Raw genomic sequence first — 20,610 nt, forward strand, 5'->3', positions numbered from 1 at the left:
GATGCATTAATTGATTGATTGGCAGTTTGCATTTAAAGCACACAAAAAAAACTGTTGCTTAATTATCTCTCTGTTTTTTTTTCCCCGCAAGCAGTTTGTTATTTATCTTGATTCATTAGTTGATTGATAACTTACATCCTGAAGGCGAAGGAAAAAAAAAGCGTTGCTTAATTATCTTGATTCATTAATTAATTGATTGACAGCTTACATCTGAAGGCAAAACAAAAATGACCGTTGATTAATTTTTTTTGGCCGGCAATTGTTTAATTATCTTGATTCATTAATTGATTGACAGTTTATGCCTTTAAGGCCAAAAAAATTACTGTTCTTTAATTACCTTGATTCATTAATTGATATGGATTGATTGACTGACAGCTTACATGGCCAAGAAAATGACCGTTCCTTAGTTATTTTTTCGGGTAATTGTTGATTTGGCCAAAAAAATAAAATAATTAATGATTTAATTGACAGCTTGCATAGTAGAAAATAAATGACCGTTGCATTGCACCGCCAAGACCCTAGTTTATATGCCAGGCCCGCGCTCTATGGCTTGATGATCAAGCAACTTTTCTATTGCATTTGCGGAAATCGACTTCTGGTTCTTGATTGCTCGCGGCAGAATCCCGAGGGCTTTTTTTTTTTAATTCTTGATTGGCATTTCGTTGAAAATGATGACGAAAGAGAAGTTCAAGACGGTGCCGTTAATTATTTCCCTTGGTTTGGGATTTGATTGTTTAGGCAATTGGGAAACATGGCGAAAATTTTTCAAGTGATGGCATATAGAGTTCGACCGCTAGACAGAAAAGAAATTTGATGAATCTTTTATGGCAAAGCTATCTAAGATTGCTGTCTCTGAGATTATACCTTCCAAGGTCTCAGTTTTCATTCAGGAAAATTCGGTACGTAATTGCTACTTTAGTGGCATAGCTTGCAATGTATAATTTAGTTTCACTCTTTGTCAGATATTTACAATGGCATTTTGAAATCTGCAATTCGGATGTCTTTAAATGTTGACGATGGTCCTCGCTCGCACTAGTCACTGTTCACCTGATACGTTTATGTTAACGTAAACATATTAAGGTTTGGTAGAACTTTACCAGAGTACTTTTAGACACCAAATTTTGGAGTTTCACCTCTCTACAGCCCTGTAAGTTCGTCCCTTGTGCATCGTTTTCTTGTTATGACAGTTATCTTTGGACATTTTTAATTCTGCGCTTTACAGAGTTTGGTGTACATGACTAGTTGCTCTGCTTCTTCTGCAGGAACTCAACTCTAATTGGCTAGCAATGGGCCTGCTTGTTGCAAATTGGATCACATTTACCTGACATAGTGAGCTATTTTCTCTGCTTTTATTTTACTACAATGATTTTTAAATATTCTTTATTTTAATATAGAACGAACGATGTGGCTAAAGAGATGGTGGAGACAGGTAGAAAGAAAAATATATTGTTAGATAGAGCTCTCACATATATTTGGATATTAATCAATGGAATCCAAAAAAAAAAAAAAAAAAGAATTATCTGCCTTACCGTTTCAGCTTTGTAGGAAATATCGGTAGCTTCTATTTGTTATTCTTCATTGTATTTTCACTTCTCCTACGTTGTCCTGGGTTCTAAACTGCGTTCTCAATCTTCTCTCTTTCGCCTGCCTCACTCTTGAATAGGAATTGCAGATGACGGATGAGATTTATCTTCATTTATCAGGGCTAACTTCAGCATTACCAGCTATGGTCCAAATTCTTGCAGAATTTGCTTCTTTTGACTAGTAAATTGCAGAATAGTAAATTGTTTCTCGGATTTTTTCTGCATTTAGGACTGATTTTTTCTACCTCCTAAATGTGTTACAACAATGCAGATCATTCACAAATTCTATCAATTCTCGGCAATGTGCGGGGATGTACACTGGCCAGTTTTTTTTGCCAATGGTATGGCAAATTTTATCCTTGATAGCCAAATTATTCAACATTAAACATCTAGTTTCAAGGTTGGATGTCGTACATTTTTCTACTTGTTTTGAAATGTTCGCAGTTGTACATGGATGTGTGATGCACAATCGCTAAAATTATAATTGCCTGTGAAGTTACTTTGAGCAAGTTTCATGCCCGTTAGGCAAAATATAATACGTCATATAAATATCTGAAGGTTCCTTCCAAAGTCAAATCATTCATTTGGGGGGCATATTCAATAATATTGATTCTAATAATATTTTGCAGCGTCTTTCATTATAAAAAGAAATATTGTGTTGCAGATTTGCTGGCCTAACAAGGTTGTCTCCGACATTTTTGTGATGTTTTTCTCTCATTCAAAAACAAATGCGTTCAAACATTTTGTCACGTTTGTTTAATTGCATTCATTTGATTCATATTTCTTTTGCTTCTTTCAACTTGCTGGATTTAGGTTCGGGTGGTATCAATGGAAGCCTTAGGTGAGATGGTTGGTCTTATAACACGAACCAATTGAAGGCATCTTTGCCTGGGCTTATTCCTAAGATATTGGATTTGTAAGATTCGCCTACATATTCCTTCAAACTGCATATTCATTTGCCCTTTAATTTTTTCCGCAAAGCACTTCTTGTATTGATTTTATGATTTTCTCATTGCATGAGTATGTTTCGGTGCAAGATAGAAATACCACAAATATTTAGAGTAACCACAGTCTTTATAGTACGATTTAATTTTCTTCTTTCATGTTGTCAGGAATCAGAAGAATCAAGATATCACTTTTGAGGTAGCATTAAAAAGTGGTTCATACTCAAAAACTCCCGGTTGGTTGAGTATCTTTGTCTTAGTTCTACTATGTTTTTTGGCCGCATGTAGTTTCATCATGTTACTTAGTTTTCTCATTCAAAACCTACATGTTATTTTTATTTAATTAATCATATCATTTAGGTTAATCTCAGCTGTTATTCTGAAATTTCAATTATTCTCTTGTTCTTTTTTTTTTTTTTTTCCTTTTTTTAAAAAGGAGCTCTTTCGTTGAATTTCTTTTCGTTAATAAGTGAATGTGCATACAACAAGGGGAAAAGTCGTGTATGACCAACCTTGCCTTGTGAATTACTGGTCTAACCTGATATTGTTTTCTTTTTTGGGCTTTCTTTTCCTTTTCACATTTTCCTTACTATTTCTCATCGTTCTATTACTGACATATTGATATATGCCGAGGCATATGTGGTACTGAGTGTTGTGGTACTTAGCTGTGGCTATTGTGAAGAAAAAAGAATTATGTCCATTCCCTTTCCAGCCTTGTAGGCACATGTGTATCCTAGCTATCTTTTTTTAAGTCCCTAATATACTTTTTTCCTTGAGCAGCAGTACCCATGTAATATGCTCATTGTATACACAAGAATTTCTAACATTTTTTCATGTCGGTAAATCGCATTCATTTGATTCATATTGTCTTTTGCTTCTTTTAACCGGTTGGGATTTAGGTTCGGGTGGCATCAGTGGAAGCCTTAGGTGAGATGGTTGGTCATATTCATTGCTTATGTTTTGGTGCGAGACAGGAATACCACAAATATTTAGAGTAACCAAAGTATTTATAGTACGGTTTGATTTTCTTCTTTCCTGTTGTCAGGCATAAAAAGAATGAAGCTATCGCTTTTTTGGCCACATATAGTATCCACAACCTCTTAAATGCATCTTTACTATCAGAAAGTGGTCCTCCTTTGCTTGATTTTGAGGTAGCATTAAAAATAAAGTTCATATTAAAAAATTCCCGATCAGTTGAGTATCTTTGTCTTGGACTCTAGTTCTCCTATGTTTTTTTGGCCTGTATCATTATGTTACTAGGTTTTCTCAATCAAAACCTTCATGTTATTTTTATTTAATTAATCATACCATTAGCTTCATCTCAGCTGTTATTATGAAATTTCAATTATTCTTTTGCTCCTGAACCCAAAAAAAAAAAAAAAGGCTCTTTCATTGAATTTGTTTTCGTTGATAAGTGAATGTGAATTACTGATCTAACCTGATATTGTTTACATTTTTGGGCTTTCTTTTTCCTTTTCTCATTTTCACTACTAAACATATATGCAATGTAAATTGTCTAGAATTAGACGTTGATCAAATCTTTCATGTCATTCTACTGAGTGATGTAGTACTTGAGCATATGAGTAACAGCAATGCCTTAGATTTGGCTATTGTGAATATGGGTCTGGAATATGGTATAATACCACTGGCAGACAGTAGATGGATCTGAGAAAAACTGAACTTGAAATTGTCAATGCTGTTCTTTGTTGCTCCTTGGAAGCCTTTCTTTGCTGAATTAATTATTTAATGAGGTATCTGAACTCTTCTCTTGCGTTAAGCGTGACCCATGCATAAATGTAGCTGGCTTAGTTTATTTCTTTTCCTTGTACATAGTTGCTTTATCTGTTATCTTTTAAGAATTTGAGTTGAGAAATTTTTTTCTCCATCTATTTTTGAAAAAATTTAGTTGATACGTAGAACCTAACAATGATTCTGTCAACCTTCTGCATGTAGTTTGTATTAAATATAAGGGTTAATATAATTTTCGGTCACTCAAATTTGTCTTCATTTTGATTTTGATCCCTTAAATTTCTTTCCATTTAAAATATTGGTCCTTATAACTTAATAAAAATTTTGACTATTTTGCCCCTTAAAGGACCAAAACCTATGAGGTTTGAAACTTGAGGGACCAAAACCAAAATAAAGACAAACTTGAGAGACCAAAGATTATATTAACCCTTGTTATAATGATAATAGGAAAGAAAAATCAGATTTCCCAGTGGGATTGAAGGTAATTCTGCCCATTTCATTTGTAGTATTCAGTTTTGCATATCATAATTTCTGTTTCTTGCTCGTCATAACTGTTAGATGACTTTTTTTTTAATCTTTTCTATTTCATGTTTGAATTCCTTGAAATTGGTGGGGACCATTATTTTGTTTGATGGTTATAATTCACGTTGTTCATTTTTCTTGAGATAAATGGGAGATTGTCATTAGTGACTGAGGGTGGCAAATGGGGTGGCGGATCAGAATTGCCCTTTAACCTGCTCAGGATAAGGTAAAAGGGTTTTAATACAATTGAGTTGCTGCAAATAAAATAAAAAAGTGATGACATTTGCTTTTATTTCCGTATTCAACTTTGGAGTTTTCTTGTATAAATTAATTGTGATTGTCTTTTCAAATTCTTTGCTTTTGTTCTGTTTGTGCATCGAAGAGTTTCTTTTTCCTTTTTTGCCATGAGCATCGAGGAGTTTAACTCCTTTCTAGATTCGACTTACTATACATATGTAGATTCACAGGTTGTATTCTATTCAAATCAATGAGGGAAACATTTTCGTGTCATTAATTCATGACAAGCCAACTTCTAACCTTTGGTATATGATTGAATTTTAAATATAAAGCAAAGGATGCACTCAAGTTGCTTTTGCTCCCTTTGTTAACGGAGCAGAGTCACGTAACTTGGGCGTCAATGAAAGATGATTTGAAAGTTAGAACAAAGAATGTGAGAAATTAGCACCTGAATTCCTGATAATTTGCTCAGAATTTTTTTTTTTGGGGCCATGATCATATGTTTAGAACTGAAACTTTCCTAGTACTATGTAATCCTTGCACTAAAGTTTACCAGTAATTTGGCCCCAGAAAAAGAGCAGAGAAAAGCTTCATAGTTTGACGTGCGTGTACACACATGACACATGCTGATCAGTGAAATGAATGCTTAAAACGCATCCTACTAGCATTAGGATAATATGCTACAGGCCCAAACTTAAAGGCCATGTACTTGGATAAGAGTTCAATGTTTCTTTTCTTTTTTGCTTTTCATTTGCTTTTGTTTTCTCTTCTGTATTTTTATTTAGAGTTCCAATTCTCTCATGATTTTTTCCTTATAGAAAAGGAAGCGTAATTTATTGTAAACTGTATGACGGATGTATAGTGAGGGACGCTTTCTGACAGATGGCTATGTATCCAGATGTAAATGTAAGTACCTAAACCTCTTCTTGAAATTATTATTTCTTTGCTGAGTTTCTTATTTGTTTTACTTCATTAAGGAAGGAGATTGGTTAAAATGAGAGGGAAATTGTTGTGACCCAACTTTAATATTCAACAGAACCGAAAACAAAATGAAAATAAGGAAGCAGATCAGTCATAAATGAGAGAAATCCTGAGGCTTTGATAATAACGTTCCAACACTGAATCAAGATACAAAAGGTTCCTCCTGATTCTAGCTCAAAGCCCTATTTCCCTGATTACAAGATAAATCACAACCAGCAACAAAAGATGATACCGGGACTAACAAGACAAACTAGTTACAACAGCTTCCCTTTGGCATTCGAGAGGCCAGGTCTCTCCCTAAACACTCTTTTTTTTTTCCTCCCCCTTCCATTAGTCCGTCCCCTTACAAAATAAAGGCTGCCCCCCAAAAGAAAACCTACCCACCCTAAAGGGTTTAAGACCCATACTGCTAGTGGCTAGCTGCCACTCAGAGTTGGTCCTCAATTTCTGGAGCTCTGAGGTAGTTGATTTGACCAGTGGTTTCAACTTCTCCCCTTGGTTTTCTCATTTTCCTCCTATAAGTCCTCCTAATGCCAGCGGTTATATCATTTCCCACCCCTACAAGTTCCACCTTGTCCTCAAGGGGAAAGTCTGGAAACTGTCTACTGATAGTGGTGGCGTTTTCCCATGAATTTTCAAATTCCGGCAGACCTTTCCAGTGTACCAGAACTTCCAATTCCCCATTGATGAGTTTCCGAACCTTTCTAATGTCTTGGGGTTGTACTTGCAATTCTAAATCCTCGGACAGTATTGGAGGGAAATGAGGTGTCACAATAGCGGAGTGGACTGATTTTTTCAGATTTGAAACGTGGAAAACCGGGTGAATCCGAGCTGTTGGAGGCAGTTCAAGTTTATATGCTACTGTCCCCACTTTCTCTAGGACTTTAAAAGGGCCATAGAAACGAGGACTTAGTTTCTCATTGAGTCTTCTTGCCAAGGAGCGAAGTCGATAAGGTCTAAGTTTGACATAGACTTGTTCTCCTACTTCAAAATGCACTTCTCTTCGATGCCTATCAGCTTGTCCTTTCATTTTGTTCTGTGCTCTGCTGAGATTCTCTTTCAGGACAGCAATGACTTGGTTCCTCTGCTGAATCTGCTCATTTATAGCTTCCAGAGCAGAAGGTTCATCAACCAATTTCAGGAATGTGGGAGGGTCTCTTCCATAAACAGCTTTAAAAGGGGTCATGTTTGCTGCAGTATGATGTGATGTGTTGTACCAATATTCAGCCCAGGGGAGCCACTGGACCCAATGGTTAGGTTTCTCACTGGTAAAACAGCGTAAGTAAGTTTCCAGCCCCCTATTCAACACCTCGGTTTGGCCATCGGTTTCGGGGTGGTAAGATGAACTAAGGCACAACCGAGTTCCAGCCTGCTTAAACAATTCCTTCCAGAATTGGCTCACAAAAATCCTATCTCTATCCGATATAATGGATTTAGGGAACCCATGTAATTTTACAATTTCATTCACAAATTTCTCAGCAACGTCTTTTGCTGTAAAGGGGTGTGACAAGGGTAGGAAGTGGGCATACTTTGAAAGTCGGTCCACCACAACCAAGATAACATCATACTTCTTAGACTTAGGGAGCCCGGTAATGAAATCCATGCTAATATCTTCCCAAATTCCTTGTGGGATAGGCAAAGGCTGCAACAACCCGGCAGGAGAAAGAGCTTGATATTTATTTTTCTGGCACACATCGCATTGAGCTACATAAAGCTGAATGTCCTTCTTCATACCTTCCCAATATACAACGCTGGATAACCTCTTGTAAGTTCTAAGGTAGCCGGAATGGCCCCCCACTGGAGAGTCATGATACTCTTTCAGTAGCAAAGGAATTTTAGTGGATTTTTTTGGTAATACCAGCCTCCCTCTGTACTGCAAACAGCCCTTTTCAATGCTGTAGCCTTCGACTTCTTCTGGATTAGTGATCAGTCGCTGTACAATCAATGCTAATTTTGGGTCAGATTGCACCTCCTTTTCCCAGTCTTCTATTTCATCATATTGCCACATGGAAAACCCCAACATCTCTGCAGATTCATCTTGCCTTGACAAGGCATCAGCAGCCCGGTTTTCTTTGCCCGGTTTGTAGACTATTTCAAACTTAAACCCCATTAACTTGGAGACCCACTTCTGCTGGTTCTCTTCCACAATTCGCTGTTCCAGCAGGTATTTTAGAGCTTTCTGATCTGTCCTGATCACAAACTTATGCCCCCAGAGGTAGTGACGCCATTTCTTGACCGCCATCACTATAGCCATGAGCTCTCTTTCGTACACTGAACACTGCTGAGCCCGGTTTGATAATTTCTGGCTGTAATAGGCTACTGGTTTTCCCTTCTGCACCAGCACTGCTCCCACACCAGTCCCCGAAGCGTCGGTTTCCAGTTCGAAGGGTATGGAGAAGTCGGGCATTGCTAGTACTGGAAGTGTTGTCATGGCTGTTTTGAGCTCTCCAAATGCTGTCTCAGCTTCCTGAGTCCATTTAAAAGCATCCTTTCTCAACAAGTCAGTAAGAGGACTAGCTATTTTACCGTAATTTTTGACAAACCGCCGGTAATAACCAGTGAGCCCTAGGAATCCTCTTAAGGACTTCACATTCTTGGGCTTAGGCCAGTTAACCATGCTCTCAATTTTGGAGGGATCAGCTTGCACCCCTTCTGAGGAGATGATGTGGCCAAGGTACTCAATCTTGCACTGCATGAAGCTGCATTTCTTTAAATTGATAACCAGCTGGTTTCTTTTCAAACAGGTTAGTACAATCTCTAAATGTTTCAAATGAGTAGAAAAATCTGTACTATAAATAAGAATGTCATCAAAAAACACTAGGACAAACTTACGTAAGTACTCTCGGAATACTTCGTTCATCAATGATTGGAAGGTGGAAGGGGCATTGGTCAGCCCAAATGGCATGACTTTGAATTCATAATGGCCCTCATGTGTTCTAAAAGCTGTTTTGTGCTCATCACCCTTTTTAATTCTAATCTGGTGATATCCGGATTTAAGATCCAGCTTTGAAAAGATGTTGGCTCCCTTGAGCTCGTCCAACAACTCATCAATGGCTGGAATAGGGAATTTGTCAGGCACTGTAATCTTGTTTAATGATCTGTAATCAACACAAAACCGCCAACTTCCATCTTTTTTCTTAACCAGCAAAACGGGACTAGAATAGGGGCTATTACTAGGCTGTATGATCCCTGCCTGCAACATGTCCTTCACCATTTTTTCTATCTCATTTTTTTGTAAATGGGGGTATCGGTAAGGGCGAATGTTTGGGGGCTGTTCTCCTGATCTGGTTACAATTGCATGGTCTTTTGAACGGGGGGGAGGCAAGCCCTCCGTAGCTTGACACACCGTGGGAAACTGTTCCAATAAAGCTTGTATTTCAGGTGCTATCTCCCTTGTTTCTGTCTCTTCATTCGTCAGTCCATTATACTCTATTAAATACACCTCCTCCTTCTTCTTCATTAATCGGATTAAGGATTTGAGGGTCACTTGGCTCTTTGTCAGTGACGGGTCCCCCTGCAGACACACCCTGTTTCCCGGCTTCCCAATCTTCATGGTTAGGCGACTCCAATTGACATTCACATCCCCTAGCGACCTCAGCCACTCAACTCCCAGTACCATATCCACTCCACTTAACGGAAACGGATAAAAGGTTTGATTAATCTCTAGACCTTGTACCTTGAGATTGACTTTCGGGCAGCGTTGTCTTCTCCTCAGCCGGCGACCATCCCCTACTGCTACCGTGTATTCAGCTATTTCATCAACTTCAATCCCCTTTTTGTTTACTAATTCTTCAGACACGAAGTTATGGGTGGCTCCACTATCTATCAAAATAATGACCTCTTCTTCCGCTAGCCATCCCCTAACCTTCATTGTGTGATTGCTGCCAAAGCCGGAGATGGAATTGAGTGATAATTCCATCGTCATGTTCCCTCCTTCTTCCATCTCAGTGGCCTCTTCCTCTTTGTCAGTTTCTACCTTCCCGTCCTCACTCTTCTCGGCCTCCAAATCCAGAATCATCACCTGCAAGTTTTTGTTCTTGCAGATGTGGTTTGGGCCGAACTTCTCAGCACATTTGAAGCAAAGCCCCAGCTCTCGTCGGCGAGTGAGTTCCGCGTCGGAGAGGCATCGACCCATTACTCCCCTTCGGACCGAAGAACTGGAAGCCATCGAGGTGCTGCTCCCTTTCGAGTCTACCCCCTTCGCTTCGTCTCTTTTCGCAGATGCTGTTTCTGGCCGTGGAGAAGAGAACGACGAAGCTTTCTGCGTTTCGGGTAAGTTGGTAATCCGGGTGTGTTGGGTCTGAACCGAATCCATCTTTGGCCCACTCGGGTATCTTTGAAAACGGGTGGCCCGTGTCTCCTTGGCAGCGTCGAGCACCTGGTTTCGTTCTTCTACCCGGATTGCCATCTCCATGACTTCTCGTAGGGAGCTGGCACTGGTCAATCGGAGCTCTGCTCGTATTTCTGGTCTCAAGGCTACTCGAAAGGTTCCTATCAAACTCTCCTCTGGTATGTCGGGCAAGGGAGCGGCGAGGCGCTCAAATTCCTCCACAAATTCCAGGACCGATCGATTCTGTTTCGCTGCATATAGCATCTCATAACTATCCCCAAGCTGCGAAGGGTGGAATCGCCGTAAAGCTTCTCTCTTAAATTCTTGCCAGCCCCGAATGGTGGTTCGAGACTCCACCCATTGATACCAGTTTAAAGCTTTTCCTTCCAAGCAGATAACCGCCGCCTCCAACCTTTCGGCCTCTGGTATAGCATTGACTCTGAAGTACCGTTCAACTTTGAAGAACCATCCCAGAGGGTCCTCTCCGTTGAAAATAGGTAGTTCCAGTTTCCTATATTTCCCCGTCTCTCTGTCAACTTCCCCACGGTGTTCATTGGTTTCCTCGTGGTTTCCCCCTCTCCTCTGGCTAGTTGATTCGGCACCATCTCTCGGTCTGACCAACTGTTCAATCGCCTCTTGTATCCGGTTAACAGCCCCCTTTAATATATTCATATCTCTGGACAAACCCCCAACCGTCTCCCTTAACTCCTGTACTTTCGGATTCGTGTATTGTATTTCCTCCCCCATTACTGTTTCAACTAACGTGGCCCCAGAATCGAACGCTCTGATACCAAATGTTGTGACCCAACTTTAATATTCAACAGAACCGAAAACAAAATGAAAATAAGGAAGCAGATCAGTCATAAATGAGAGAAATCCTGAGGCTTTGATAATAACGTTCCAACACTGAATCAAGATACAAAAGGTTCCTCCTGATTCTAGCTCAAAGCCCTATTTCCCTGATTACAAGATAAATCACAACCAGCAACAAAAGATGATACCGGGACTAACAAGACAAACTAGTTACAACAGCTTCCCTTTGGCATTTGAGAGGCCAGGTCTCTCCCTAAACACTCTTTTTTTTTTCCTCCCCCTTCCATTAGTCCGTCCCCTTACAAAATAAAGGCTGCCCCCCAAAAGAAAACCTACCCACCCTAAAGGGTTTAAGACCCATACTGCTAGTGGCTAGCTGCCACTCAGAGTTGGTCCTCAATTTCTGGAGCTCTGAGGTAGTTGATTTGACCAGTGGTTTCAACTTCTCCCCTTGGTTTTCTCATTTTCCTCCTATAAGTCCTCCTAATGCCAGCGGTTATATCAGAAATTAAACTGCAGAGACAGACTCTCAGCCTAGAATGAAGTGTTAAAAACATTGATGCAATAATGCATGCCGATCTCTCCAAACATCTTTGAATGCATTATTGCCGTAGGGGTTTGACTCAATTGAGGGAAAAACTCAAACAGACTGGCTTAGAAAAGCTACTTAAATTACATGCATCTATTTCCTGAGGAGAGTGCATTTGGTTTGAGCTAAGATTCACGGAAAGTCGAGTAATTTACTCTTCTATTTCTACAAAACCCTATTCACAGAAACTAATCCTAACAGATATCATGTTGAAAAGGAACTGGCATCAATAAATTCATACTCGAGAAATGAAAAATGAATATGATTGGAGTAAGGACTTGTCTTCACATTTTTATCCTTTCGATCTTTCATTCTATTAAATTATCTTCTTTTATTTAAAAAAAAGGAAAAAATCATGTTTCTTTAATTTGATCATAACTTCTCCTCCTTCGTTCTTTACTGTCAGAAAAGCAGGTCGAGGGAAAAACCACTGACCTTTAGTGCACTTCGTGTTTTGAAGTACCTTTTGCCAAGGTTTCTTCTTTTCTAATTCTCGTGCTAATTATTATTGATTCTCTAATAATAGCTCACCAAAACTCTTTGTGAAGGTTGTCTGCAGCTTGGCGTGTTAGAAGGCCTTTTCTAGTTGAAGCCGTAAAGTTTCTATTAGATGAGCAGAGTTTAGGCGTGAAAAATGGCCCTTTCAGCGGTAAATCGATATGGGTTAATTTTCTTATTGTTTCTTTCAATATTGTACATCTTTTGCCCTGTTTGGTATGTTAGAAAACTTTTTGGTTTCTTCCATATTGGAGATTTGCTCTTTTGTCTTCTTTTTTTTTTTTTTTTGGTGACAGGAAATTTGCTCATTTATTGTTAGTTAATTGTTGTCATGGCCATTTGCAGAGTTGTTCTTTGAATACCTTGTACGCAATTGTGCTTTGCCAAATCAAATTCAGAGTAATATTGAGAGGGTAGTGCGAATAAGGGAGCAGAGGTACACATTTGTTCTCCTCCTTACCATTTTTCATCTATTTTAAACTCTCCAACTTTTTTGATAACTAAACTTCCCAACTTTAAGTTGTCATGATTTTTATAAGAATTTTAAGCAGTGTTGCTTTCCTCTTTGATGGTCAATTTTTCCAATACTGCTTTGGCCGTTTTTCCCCATTTAGAGCAATACTGTCTGCTTTGCATTGTAGTTCTGCACTCATTATTGTCGGAAGAGTTTCCTATAATGATGTTATTGAAGCCTCCCATGTTTTGATTTCTTGTATAGTATGATCTTTATATAAGAAATTTCTGGTGTTATTTAAGAAATTCACATCTGAGTTTCTATTATTATTATCTTTTCCCCACTTTTGAAATTTTAAAATTTAAACAAGAGAAAATTAATCCATAAGTCCCTTTAATTTTATCAAATTTTGGATCAGGTCCTTCTAATTTATTTCCTTTTAATTCAATTCTTATTGTTTGCTCCATTAAAACCGCAAGTCCCTCTACTTATTGTCCTCCATTAATAGATAGATGCTCTTGACGCTGTCCGTTTCCATTTCATTAGGTCATGACTGACAAAGAAAGCAAGTAATTGCATTTCCTTCTAGATTCTGTGTTCCAATTTGATTCTTCAAATAGGAAAACATAAACTTGATGAAGATGGTTCTTCCTCTTTCTCTCATACCCCTTCTGGTCACAATCGTTATTGCTCTCCCAGTCGGATATAATTATATGCCTTCACCAAATGGACAACAAATCACCAATCCCCTCTTCTCTCTTTAGAGCTCCTCCCAGAAAGCATCCATAGCAGTGTTCTTACCTTCTCATGTTTTCTCCCCAAGACCCTTCTTCTTTTCACACCAGAGGTGATATCTTCTTCAATTAAGACCCCTTCCCTTGGTTATTTAGTGAAAAAATAATCACGAATTAATTGGTAAAAAAAATAATCACGAATTAATTGGTAAAAAAAATTAGAGGGATCTAATTCAAAATCTAGTGAAACCATAAGGATTAACAAATTAATTTTTTTAAACAATGAATGATTATTAAATAAATATTTTTATTATTATTTTATTATTGACAAAAAATAATTTTTTTATTTTTATTTTATCCTCTTTCCCCATAAAATCTTTTCTAAATAAAAAACTGGAACAAAATTCCTTTTCTCTCCTGAAACCACACAACTTATTAAAACATTATTCATAAAAGATTCAAAATAATAGAATGATACTAGAGCACTCTTAGATACCAACTTTTTTGTTTTTCCACTATTAAATAAATGATTGTCTCACCTCTGTATAGCCTTGTAAGTTCATCCCTTGCGCATCATTTTCTTGTTATAACAGTTATCTTGGGACATTTTAATTAATGGCAAGGAGCCTACTTGTTGCAAATAGGCTCACATTTACCTGACATAGTGAGCTATTTTCTCTGCTTTTATTTTATTACAATGGTCTTTAAATATTCTTTACTTTAATATCGAAGGAAAGACGTGGCTAGAGGCATAGAGGAGACAGGTAGAAAGAAAAATATTGTTAGATAGAGCTCTCGAATGTCTTGGGATATCAATCAATGGAATCCCTGTTATCTACTTTACCTCTTGGACTTTGTCTGATATTTGATTGCTGGAATTAGATCTGAACAATTTGTGCCATGCTGAAATATTATCTCCTTTATGTCACCCAGAAAAAAGAATTATCGCCCTTCCCGTTTCCGCTTTGTAGGCAATATTAGTGGCTTCTAATTGTTATTCTTCATTTTATTTCGCTTCTTCTACTTTGTCCTGAATTCCAAACTGGGTTCTCAATCTTCTATCTTTCGCCTGCCTCACTCTTGAATAGGAATTGCAGATGATGGAGATTTATCTTCATTTATCAGGGCCAACTTCAGCCTTACCAGCCATGGTCTAAATTCCTGCAGAATTTACTTCTTTTTTGACCGTAAGTAAATTGTCTCTTGGATTTTTGCTGCAATTACAATTTTCAAGTATTTTTCTTTTTGAGGCAGCTTCAGTGTGGCAAATTTTATTGTGCTTTCTTGATAGCCAAATGATTCCAACTTGAAACATCTAGTTTCAGGGTTGGGTGTGGTATATTTTTTCTACTTGTTTTGAAATGTTCGAATTTGTAGATGGGTGTGTGATGCACAATCTCTAAAATTAAAATTTCCTGTCAAATTACTTTGAGCAAGTTTCATGCCCCATTAAGCATGAAACAATACATCATATACACGTAGACATGAAACAATAGGCTGCAATCACGTAGACATGTCTAAAGGTCCCTTCCAAAGTCAAGTCATTCATTTGGTTTTTTTTTTTTTTTTGGGGGGGGTTGAATATTCAATAAGATTGATTCTAATAATATTTTGCATCGTCTTTCATTATGAAAAGAAATATTGTGTTGCAGATCTGCTGGCCTAACAAGGTTGTCTCCCGACATTTTTGTGATGTTTTTCTTTCATTCAAAAACAAATGCATTCCTATTTGCTTTACCTATTAGCTAGTTATCCAACATGATAGTCTGAATCTTAAATAAGCATTTAAAATGGAGCCAGGATACTGCCAAAACTAACATGCTTTAACAAGAAGAAGCTTGTATTACGCCTATTCAAGGTAGATAGAATTTCAAATCAAACTTAACATTTTTTCCCAAAAGGTTTTTCAAAACAAGAAGAAGCAGATAGGAATCCATTTGGCAGTATCCTGGCTCCGCTTGATTCGTCTTGGTTCTATGTTTTTTAATAAACTATGATGCCTTTGTCATTACTTTTAGCTCCCACTTTTGTACTTCAGTGAAACAAAATGTACAATTTGTGCTCCTTTTTTCTTCTTCTTGTGAGCAACTAGAAGATGTACAATCAAAGGATTTAATTGTCAAACTTGGCAGGGAAGTTATTCTGACCAACTTTGCGGGGAGTGTTAGTAATAATTTAAATAAAGTATTTCTTTTAGGCACATGTGTCTAATAGCTATCTTTTTTAAGTCTCTAATATACTTGTCTCCTTGAGTAGCAATACCCATGTAATATGCTGTGAGCTGGGGAACAATTTGAATAGTCTGTGAGTATTCTTTATCTCGTATCGATAGGTTACAGGATTATATATACTGTGCAAGAGAAAATAAAAGGAAATATAATAAAGCCTAATAAACCTATTTACAACAGTAGGAAACTAAAGAATAATGAATCATAAATAATTCTATTACGGTGCTTAATTTTTAGGATTTTTACACTCCCTCTCAAGTTGGATCATAGATGTCAATCATGTCTAACTTATGCACAAGGTCTTCAAATTTTTCTTTTTGTAGGCCTGTGGTGAAAATATTTGCTATTTGATTCCACGTTGATACATGTATGAGGGTAACCAATCCATTATCTATCTTTTCTTGGATAAAGTGCCCATCCATGTACAATTTCATCGGAAACTCCATTTGTATTCTGAGTTCTTCCAACACTCTTTATCCAAATTAATTCACATATTTCTTGAGTGATTGCCCTATATTTCGATTCGACACTGCTCTAGGATGCTACATTTTGTTTCTTGCTTCTCAAGATGACCAAGTTTCGCCAAACATAAATACAGTAGCTTGTTGTGGATCTTCTGTCACTATAAGCACCTGCATAATCAACATTTGTGAAAATCATCACACTTCGGTTAGTGTTTTTTTCCATGCACTATGCTTGAGGTGCTTTTCTTTTGGGTTATGTGCATGTTGGCTTGCCGCATTTAGTGCAAATGCTATGTCTGTTCTTGAATGAGACAAATAAATGAGTTTTTCCACCAATTTTTGATATCTACCTTTGTTGACATCATTTCCTTCGTTTTCTTCTTCTTCATCTTTTTCATCATTGTTCTCACAAGTTCCCTTGTTATCTGTTGACTCACCTTTCTTTTTCTTGTTTCTCTTTGTTGTGGCTTCTATTGGGGTTGAACTTGGCTTACATCCTAGCATCCCTATTTCTCTGAGTAGATCTAGTACATACTTTCATTAGGATATATAAATCCCTCTTTTTGATCATGCCACTTCTAGTCTAAGGAAGTACTTCATTTCTCCCAAGTCTTTTACTTAAAATTCTTGCGCCATTTTCTTAATTTGCATGCCATGTTTGGTTGCTTGGTCAGAAATCTTGGTAGAATTATCATGTATACTTCCTCCTCCAAGTCATCATTCAGGAATGCATTTTTTACGTTTAATTGGTAGATAGGCCAATCTAAATTGGCTGCCAATAGTATCAGAATTCTTATAGTGTTTAGTTTGGCCACCAGAGCAAATGTCTTTGTACTGTCTGTTTCATAGACTTGATAGAAGACTTTTGCTTCAAGTCTTGTCTTGAATTTTTCAATTGTTCCATTTGTCTTGTATTTTATGGTGAACACCCATTTGCATCCCACTGCCTTCTTTTCTCGTGGTAAAGCAGCTTTGTCCCATGTGTTGTTCTTCTTTAACGCATTCATCTATTTTAGGACAGCTTATTTCCACTTGGGAGACGCTAATGCTTCTTCAATGCTTGTGGGAAATTTTTGTGGTGTCAAGATTGCTTATGAGTGATCAATATTATGGTGATAGAGTTTTGTATGATATGTAGTTTGCTATTGGATATTGTGTACAGATCCTTAGCTTCTTTCTCAGAGCTGTTGGAAGATCTAGATTTGATTTTGTGCTTCCTATATGGTCTATATCATTTACACTAGATTCATCAAATACTTTATTTACAGGATCTGTCAACTGTTTGGGTGCTTGGTGTTGCTTAACGCTTGATGGCCATTGTGTAGGTTTCGTTCTTTTGTTATATACTTTATTAAAGTCTTTATTGGGTTTATCTTGGCCCTATTCTCCCCCTCAGTTTGAAATTGTTTTTCTTCCTCAAAGTTTTGTTCAGTTTGAAGGGTAAGAGGCAGCTCATAGGTAAAGTTGACTATCAGAATCCCAGACTGCAATTCAGTTAGGTTCTCCCCTTGTGGGTTTTAGGGTAAAAGGGTTCTTCTGATTGATGAAAGGTTATTTTGGAGGTAAGTGTAAAGACATGTAAATATATTGTAATTAATATAGGATCAAATCAAATATGATAGGATATGATATTATCCCCTAATAATAAGCCATTAATGACCGAGGCTCTTCTCTTGTTTATAAATTCTCCTTTCTGATCATGAATATATAAGAAATATATTCCATATTATTTTCTCCTTAATATGGTATCAGAGCAGGCCATTTAGAGTTAGATTTTCTGTCTGGGTTCACTCTGTCTGCATCGTACAGTGGGTCTCTGCCGTCAGCTCTTGTGTTCAACGTTAGGGCTTTTGTGTCGAGCGTTTGGTGGGAGCACGTGCTAGCCAGGGAGGATCGCACGGTGCTGACCGACTAATCCTTGAAGTTTCGTCACCGTTCGAGCAGCGCGTGAGCCTCATGCGCCGTCACCTGCGGCGGTACTATTCACACGCTGTTGTGGTTTTCGCCATCTGAGCTCTTCTTCAACTTTGTCTTCCCTTTTCTGGCAAATTCCTAGTGTTTTTCAGATATGGGTCTCCCCCATTATGTTGATTCAGACCCGTTTGGTTACTGTGCCTTTTGAACAATAACGTTCAAATCTGGTATTGCTGTTCCTGCCTTCTATAGATCGTAGGAAGTGTTGTTTGGTCCCTGGTGTGATCATTTGTGGCTACTTATTTTTCCTTATTGCAGCTAGAATTATTATCTCTTTTTTGTTTATCTCTCATGGGTGATACTAAGTCTACAGTTACCTCTGAAGCAGTTCCGGTAGTTGTTAAGACTATTGAGCACAAATTAAATTGGACAAATTACCTAGATTGGAGTAAGACTATTCGTATCTACTTATGAAGCATTAAGAAGGAGAATCATTTAACTGAAGACCCTCCGACCACTGACTCCCGTCAATCATGGTTAAGGGACGATGCACGGCTCGTCTTACAGATCCGCAACTCCATTGACAGTGAGATTATTCCTTCTATTACTCACTATGAATTTGTTAAAGAACTGATGAATTACTTAGAGTTTTTATACTCAGGCAAGGGAAATATCTCTCGTGTTTATGAGGTTTGCAAAGCTTTCTATCATGCAGAGAAGCAGGATCGCCCTCTCAAAACCTATTGGTTGTGTATGTAGATGATATTGTGATTACAAGGAGTAATATGTCGGGGATCTCTTCACTTAAGTCCTTTCTTAATTCTCATTTTCAAACAAAAGATCTGGGCCCGTTAAAGTACTTTCTTGGAATTGAGGTCTTGAGAAGTAAGAAAGGAATCTTATTGACTAAGAGGAAGTATGTTCTTGATCTGTTGAAGGAAATTGGAAAGTTAGGGGCTACGCCAAACAGTTTTCCAATGATTTATAATCCACTCCTTGATGCCGATAGAAGCATACCATCTGAGAATCCCGTTGATGCTGCTAAGAGCAAGCCGTTTGAGAACCCGGAGAGGTATCGAAGATTGATTGGAAAATTGAATTATCTTACTGTGACCCGTCCTGATATCACCTATCCAGTTAGTATACTTAGCCAGTTTATGGTCTCACCTATTATCAGACAGTGGGAAGCTTTAGAGCATGTGCTTCATTACTTGAAGGAGTCTCTAGGTTGTGGGATATTATACAGAAATCATGGTCATACAGATATTGAGTGCTTTTGTGATGCTGATCATGGTGGTTCAAAGGCCACAAGAAGATCTACTACAGGATATTGTGTCTTTATGGGAGGAAATTTGGTGTCTTGAAGGAGCAAGAAACAGAATGTGGTGTCACGATTAAGTACAGAGGCAGAATATAGAGCTATGGCACAATCTATGTGCGAGATCGTCTAGATACATCAATTACTGAAGGAGGTTGGTCTTAAAACCTCATTACTAGCAAAACTATGGTGTGACAATAAAGCAGCTTTACATATAGCTTCTAATTCAGTGTTTCATGAATGCACAAAACACATTGAGATTGATTGTCATTTTGTTTGAGATAAGATCAAGGAAAACTTCATTTCAACAGGACACGTGAGGTCCAGTGATCTCCTTACTAAAGCTTTGAATGGGGTTTGGGTTGATTATCTTTGTAACAAGTTGGGTATGATTGATATCTATGCTCCAACTTGAGAGGGAATGTAAAGATATGTAAATATATTGTAATTAATATAGGATCAAATTAGATATGATAGGATAGGATATTATCCCCTAATAATGAGCCATTAATGACCGATGCTCCTCTCTTGTGTATAAATTCCCCTTTCTGATAATGAATATATAAGAAATATATTCCATATTATTTTCTCCTTAATAGTAAGGAATGTAACGGGTGGATTGGGGAACTTCGAGGGGTGTTTTGAAAGATAAGGGCTTACTTGGCATCCTATTGATAAGAAAGGTGGCGGTGAGAATAACATCTCCCTAATAGTATTTTGGAACAGTGTGGGTGAGGAGAAGTGTACGTGCTACCTTGACGATATGGCGATTTTTTCTTTTGACAATGCCATTTTGTTGGGGACAATATGGGCAAGAAGTTTTATGTACGATGCTATTTTGTTAAAGAAAGTCTTTAAGGCATCATTATTAGAATCATGCGATTTGGGATACAAAGCACATGATTCGTCACAAAACATATATTAGGAGATACGAAACTCTCATTATATCTTAAGGCTATTCGAAGGGCGCGATTCACACTGGAATTGCGAGATTTTGGGTGACGTCAAGTCGTGCGGATTCGACCTGGATTTGTGCATGACTCGACATGATGATTTTTGTTTTGTTTTTGTTATATAAGGAAGAAACCCTACTTTTTAATTCCCCACTGCTTTCCTTTTCACGTTCTAATCTATATCTTGTGCCCTATGCCATTTGCTTCTTTTCTTCTCTCCTGCTAGTTCCTTTTGGGCAAAACTTAGAAGCATTGATTGAAGTCTTCTCTTTTTCTGGTTCCTTTTCTTCTCTTCTACT

General features: G+C 37.8%; 1 protein-coding gene and 1 long non-coding RNA gene across 7 annotated transcripts in view; both read left to right on the forward strand.

Annotated features, from left to right (window-relative positions):
• The first annotated feature begins 771 nt into the window (after positions 1 to 771).
• LOC114738206 (uncharacterized) lies at positions 772 to 3,798 on the forward strand. Its single transcript, XR_003739500.1, has 6 exons — positions 772 to 899; positions 1,263 to 1,329; positions 1,664 to 1,729; positions 1,855 to 1,924; positions 2,696 to 2,763; positions 3,427 to 3,798. It is a non-coding gene; the product is annotated as an uncharacterized LOC114738206 (long non-coding RNA).
• Positions 3,799 to 4,693: 895 nt separating this feature from the next.
• Positions 4,694 to 20,610, forward strand: part of LOC114738209 (protein SHOOT GRAVITROPISM 6) — a 34,575-nt gene continuing 18,658 nt past the window's right edge. For 3 of the 6 annotated variants that reach the window (XR_003739507.1, XR_003739504.1, XR_003739505.1), the window contains exons 1-6: positions 4,694 to 5,024; positions 5,854 to 5,941; positions 12,155 to 12,222; positions 12,297 to 12,397; positions 12,592 to 12,682; positions 14,523 to 14,621. Coding sequence is in view for 1 of the 6 variants with exons in the window: in XM_028926235.1 (XP_028782068.1) it covers positions 5,918 to 5,941; positions 12,155 to 12,222; positions 12,297 to 12,397; positions 12,592 to 12,682; positions 14,532 to 14,535 (288 nt within the window). In the remaining 5 variants the exon portion in view is untranslated. Of the gene's footprint in view, positions 5,025 to 5,853; positions 5,942 to 12,154; positions 12,223 to 12,296; positions 12,398 to 12,591; positions 12,683 to 14,522; positions 14,622 to 17,394; positions 17,522 to 20,610 lie in introns of those variants that run through there. The other 3 variants (XR_003739508.1, XR_003739506.1, XM_028926235.1) reach the window with 3 other exon arrangements.

The sequence above is a fragment of the Neltuma alba genome, unplaced genomic scaffold (genome assembly GCF_004799145.2).
Source record: "Neltuma alba isolate B1F8T4 unplaced genomic scaffold, ASM479914v2 tig00013558_pilon, whole genome shotgun sequence".
Taxonomy (NCBI): Eukaryota; Viridiplantae; Streptophyta; class Magnoliopsida; order Fabales; family Fabaceae; genus Neltuma; species Neltuma alba.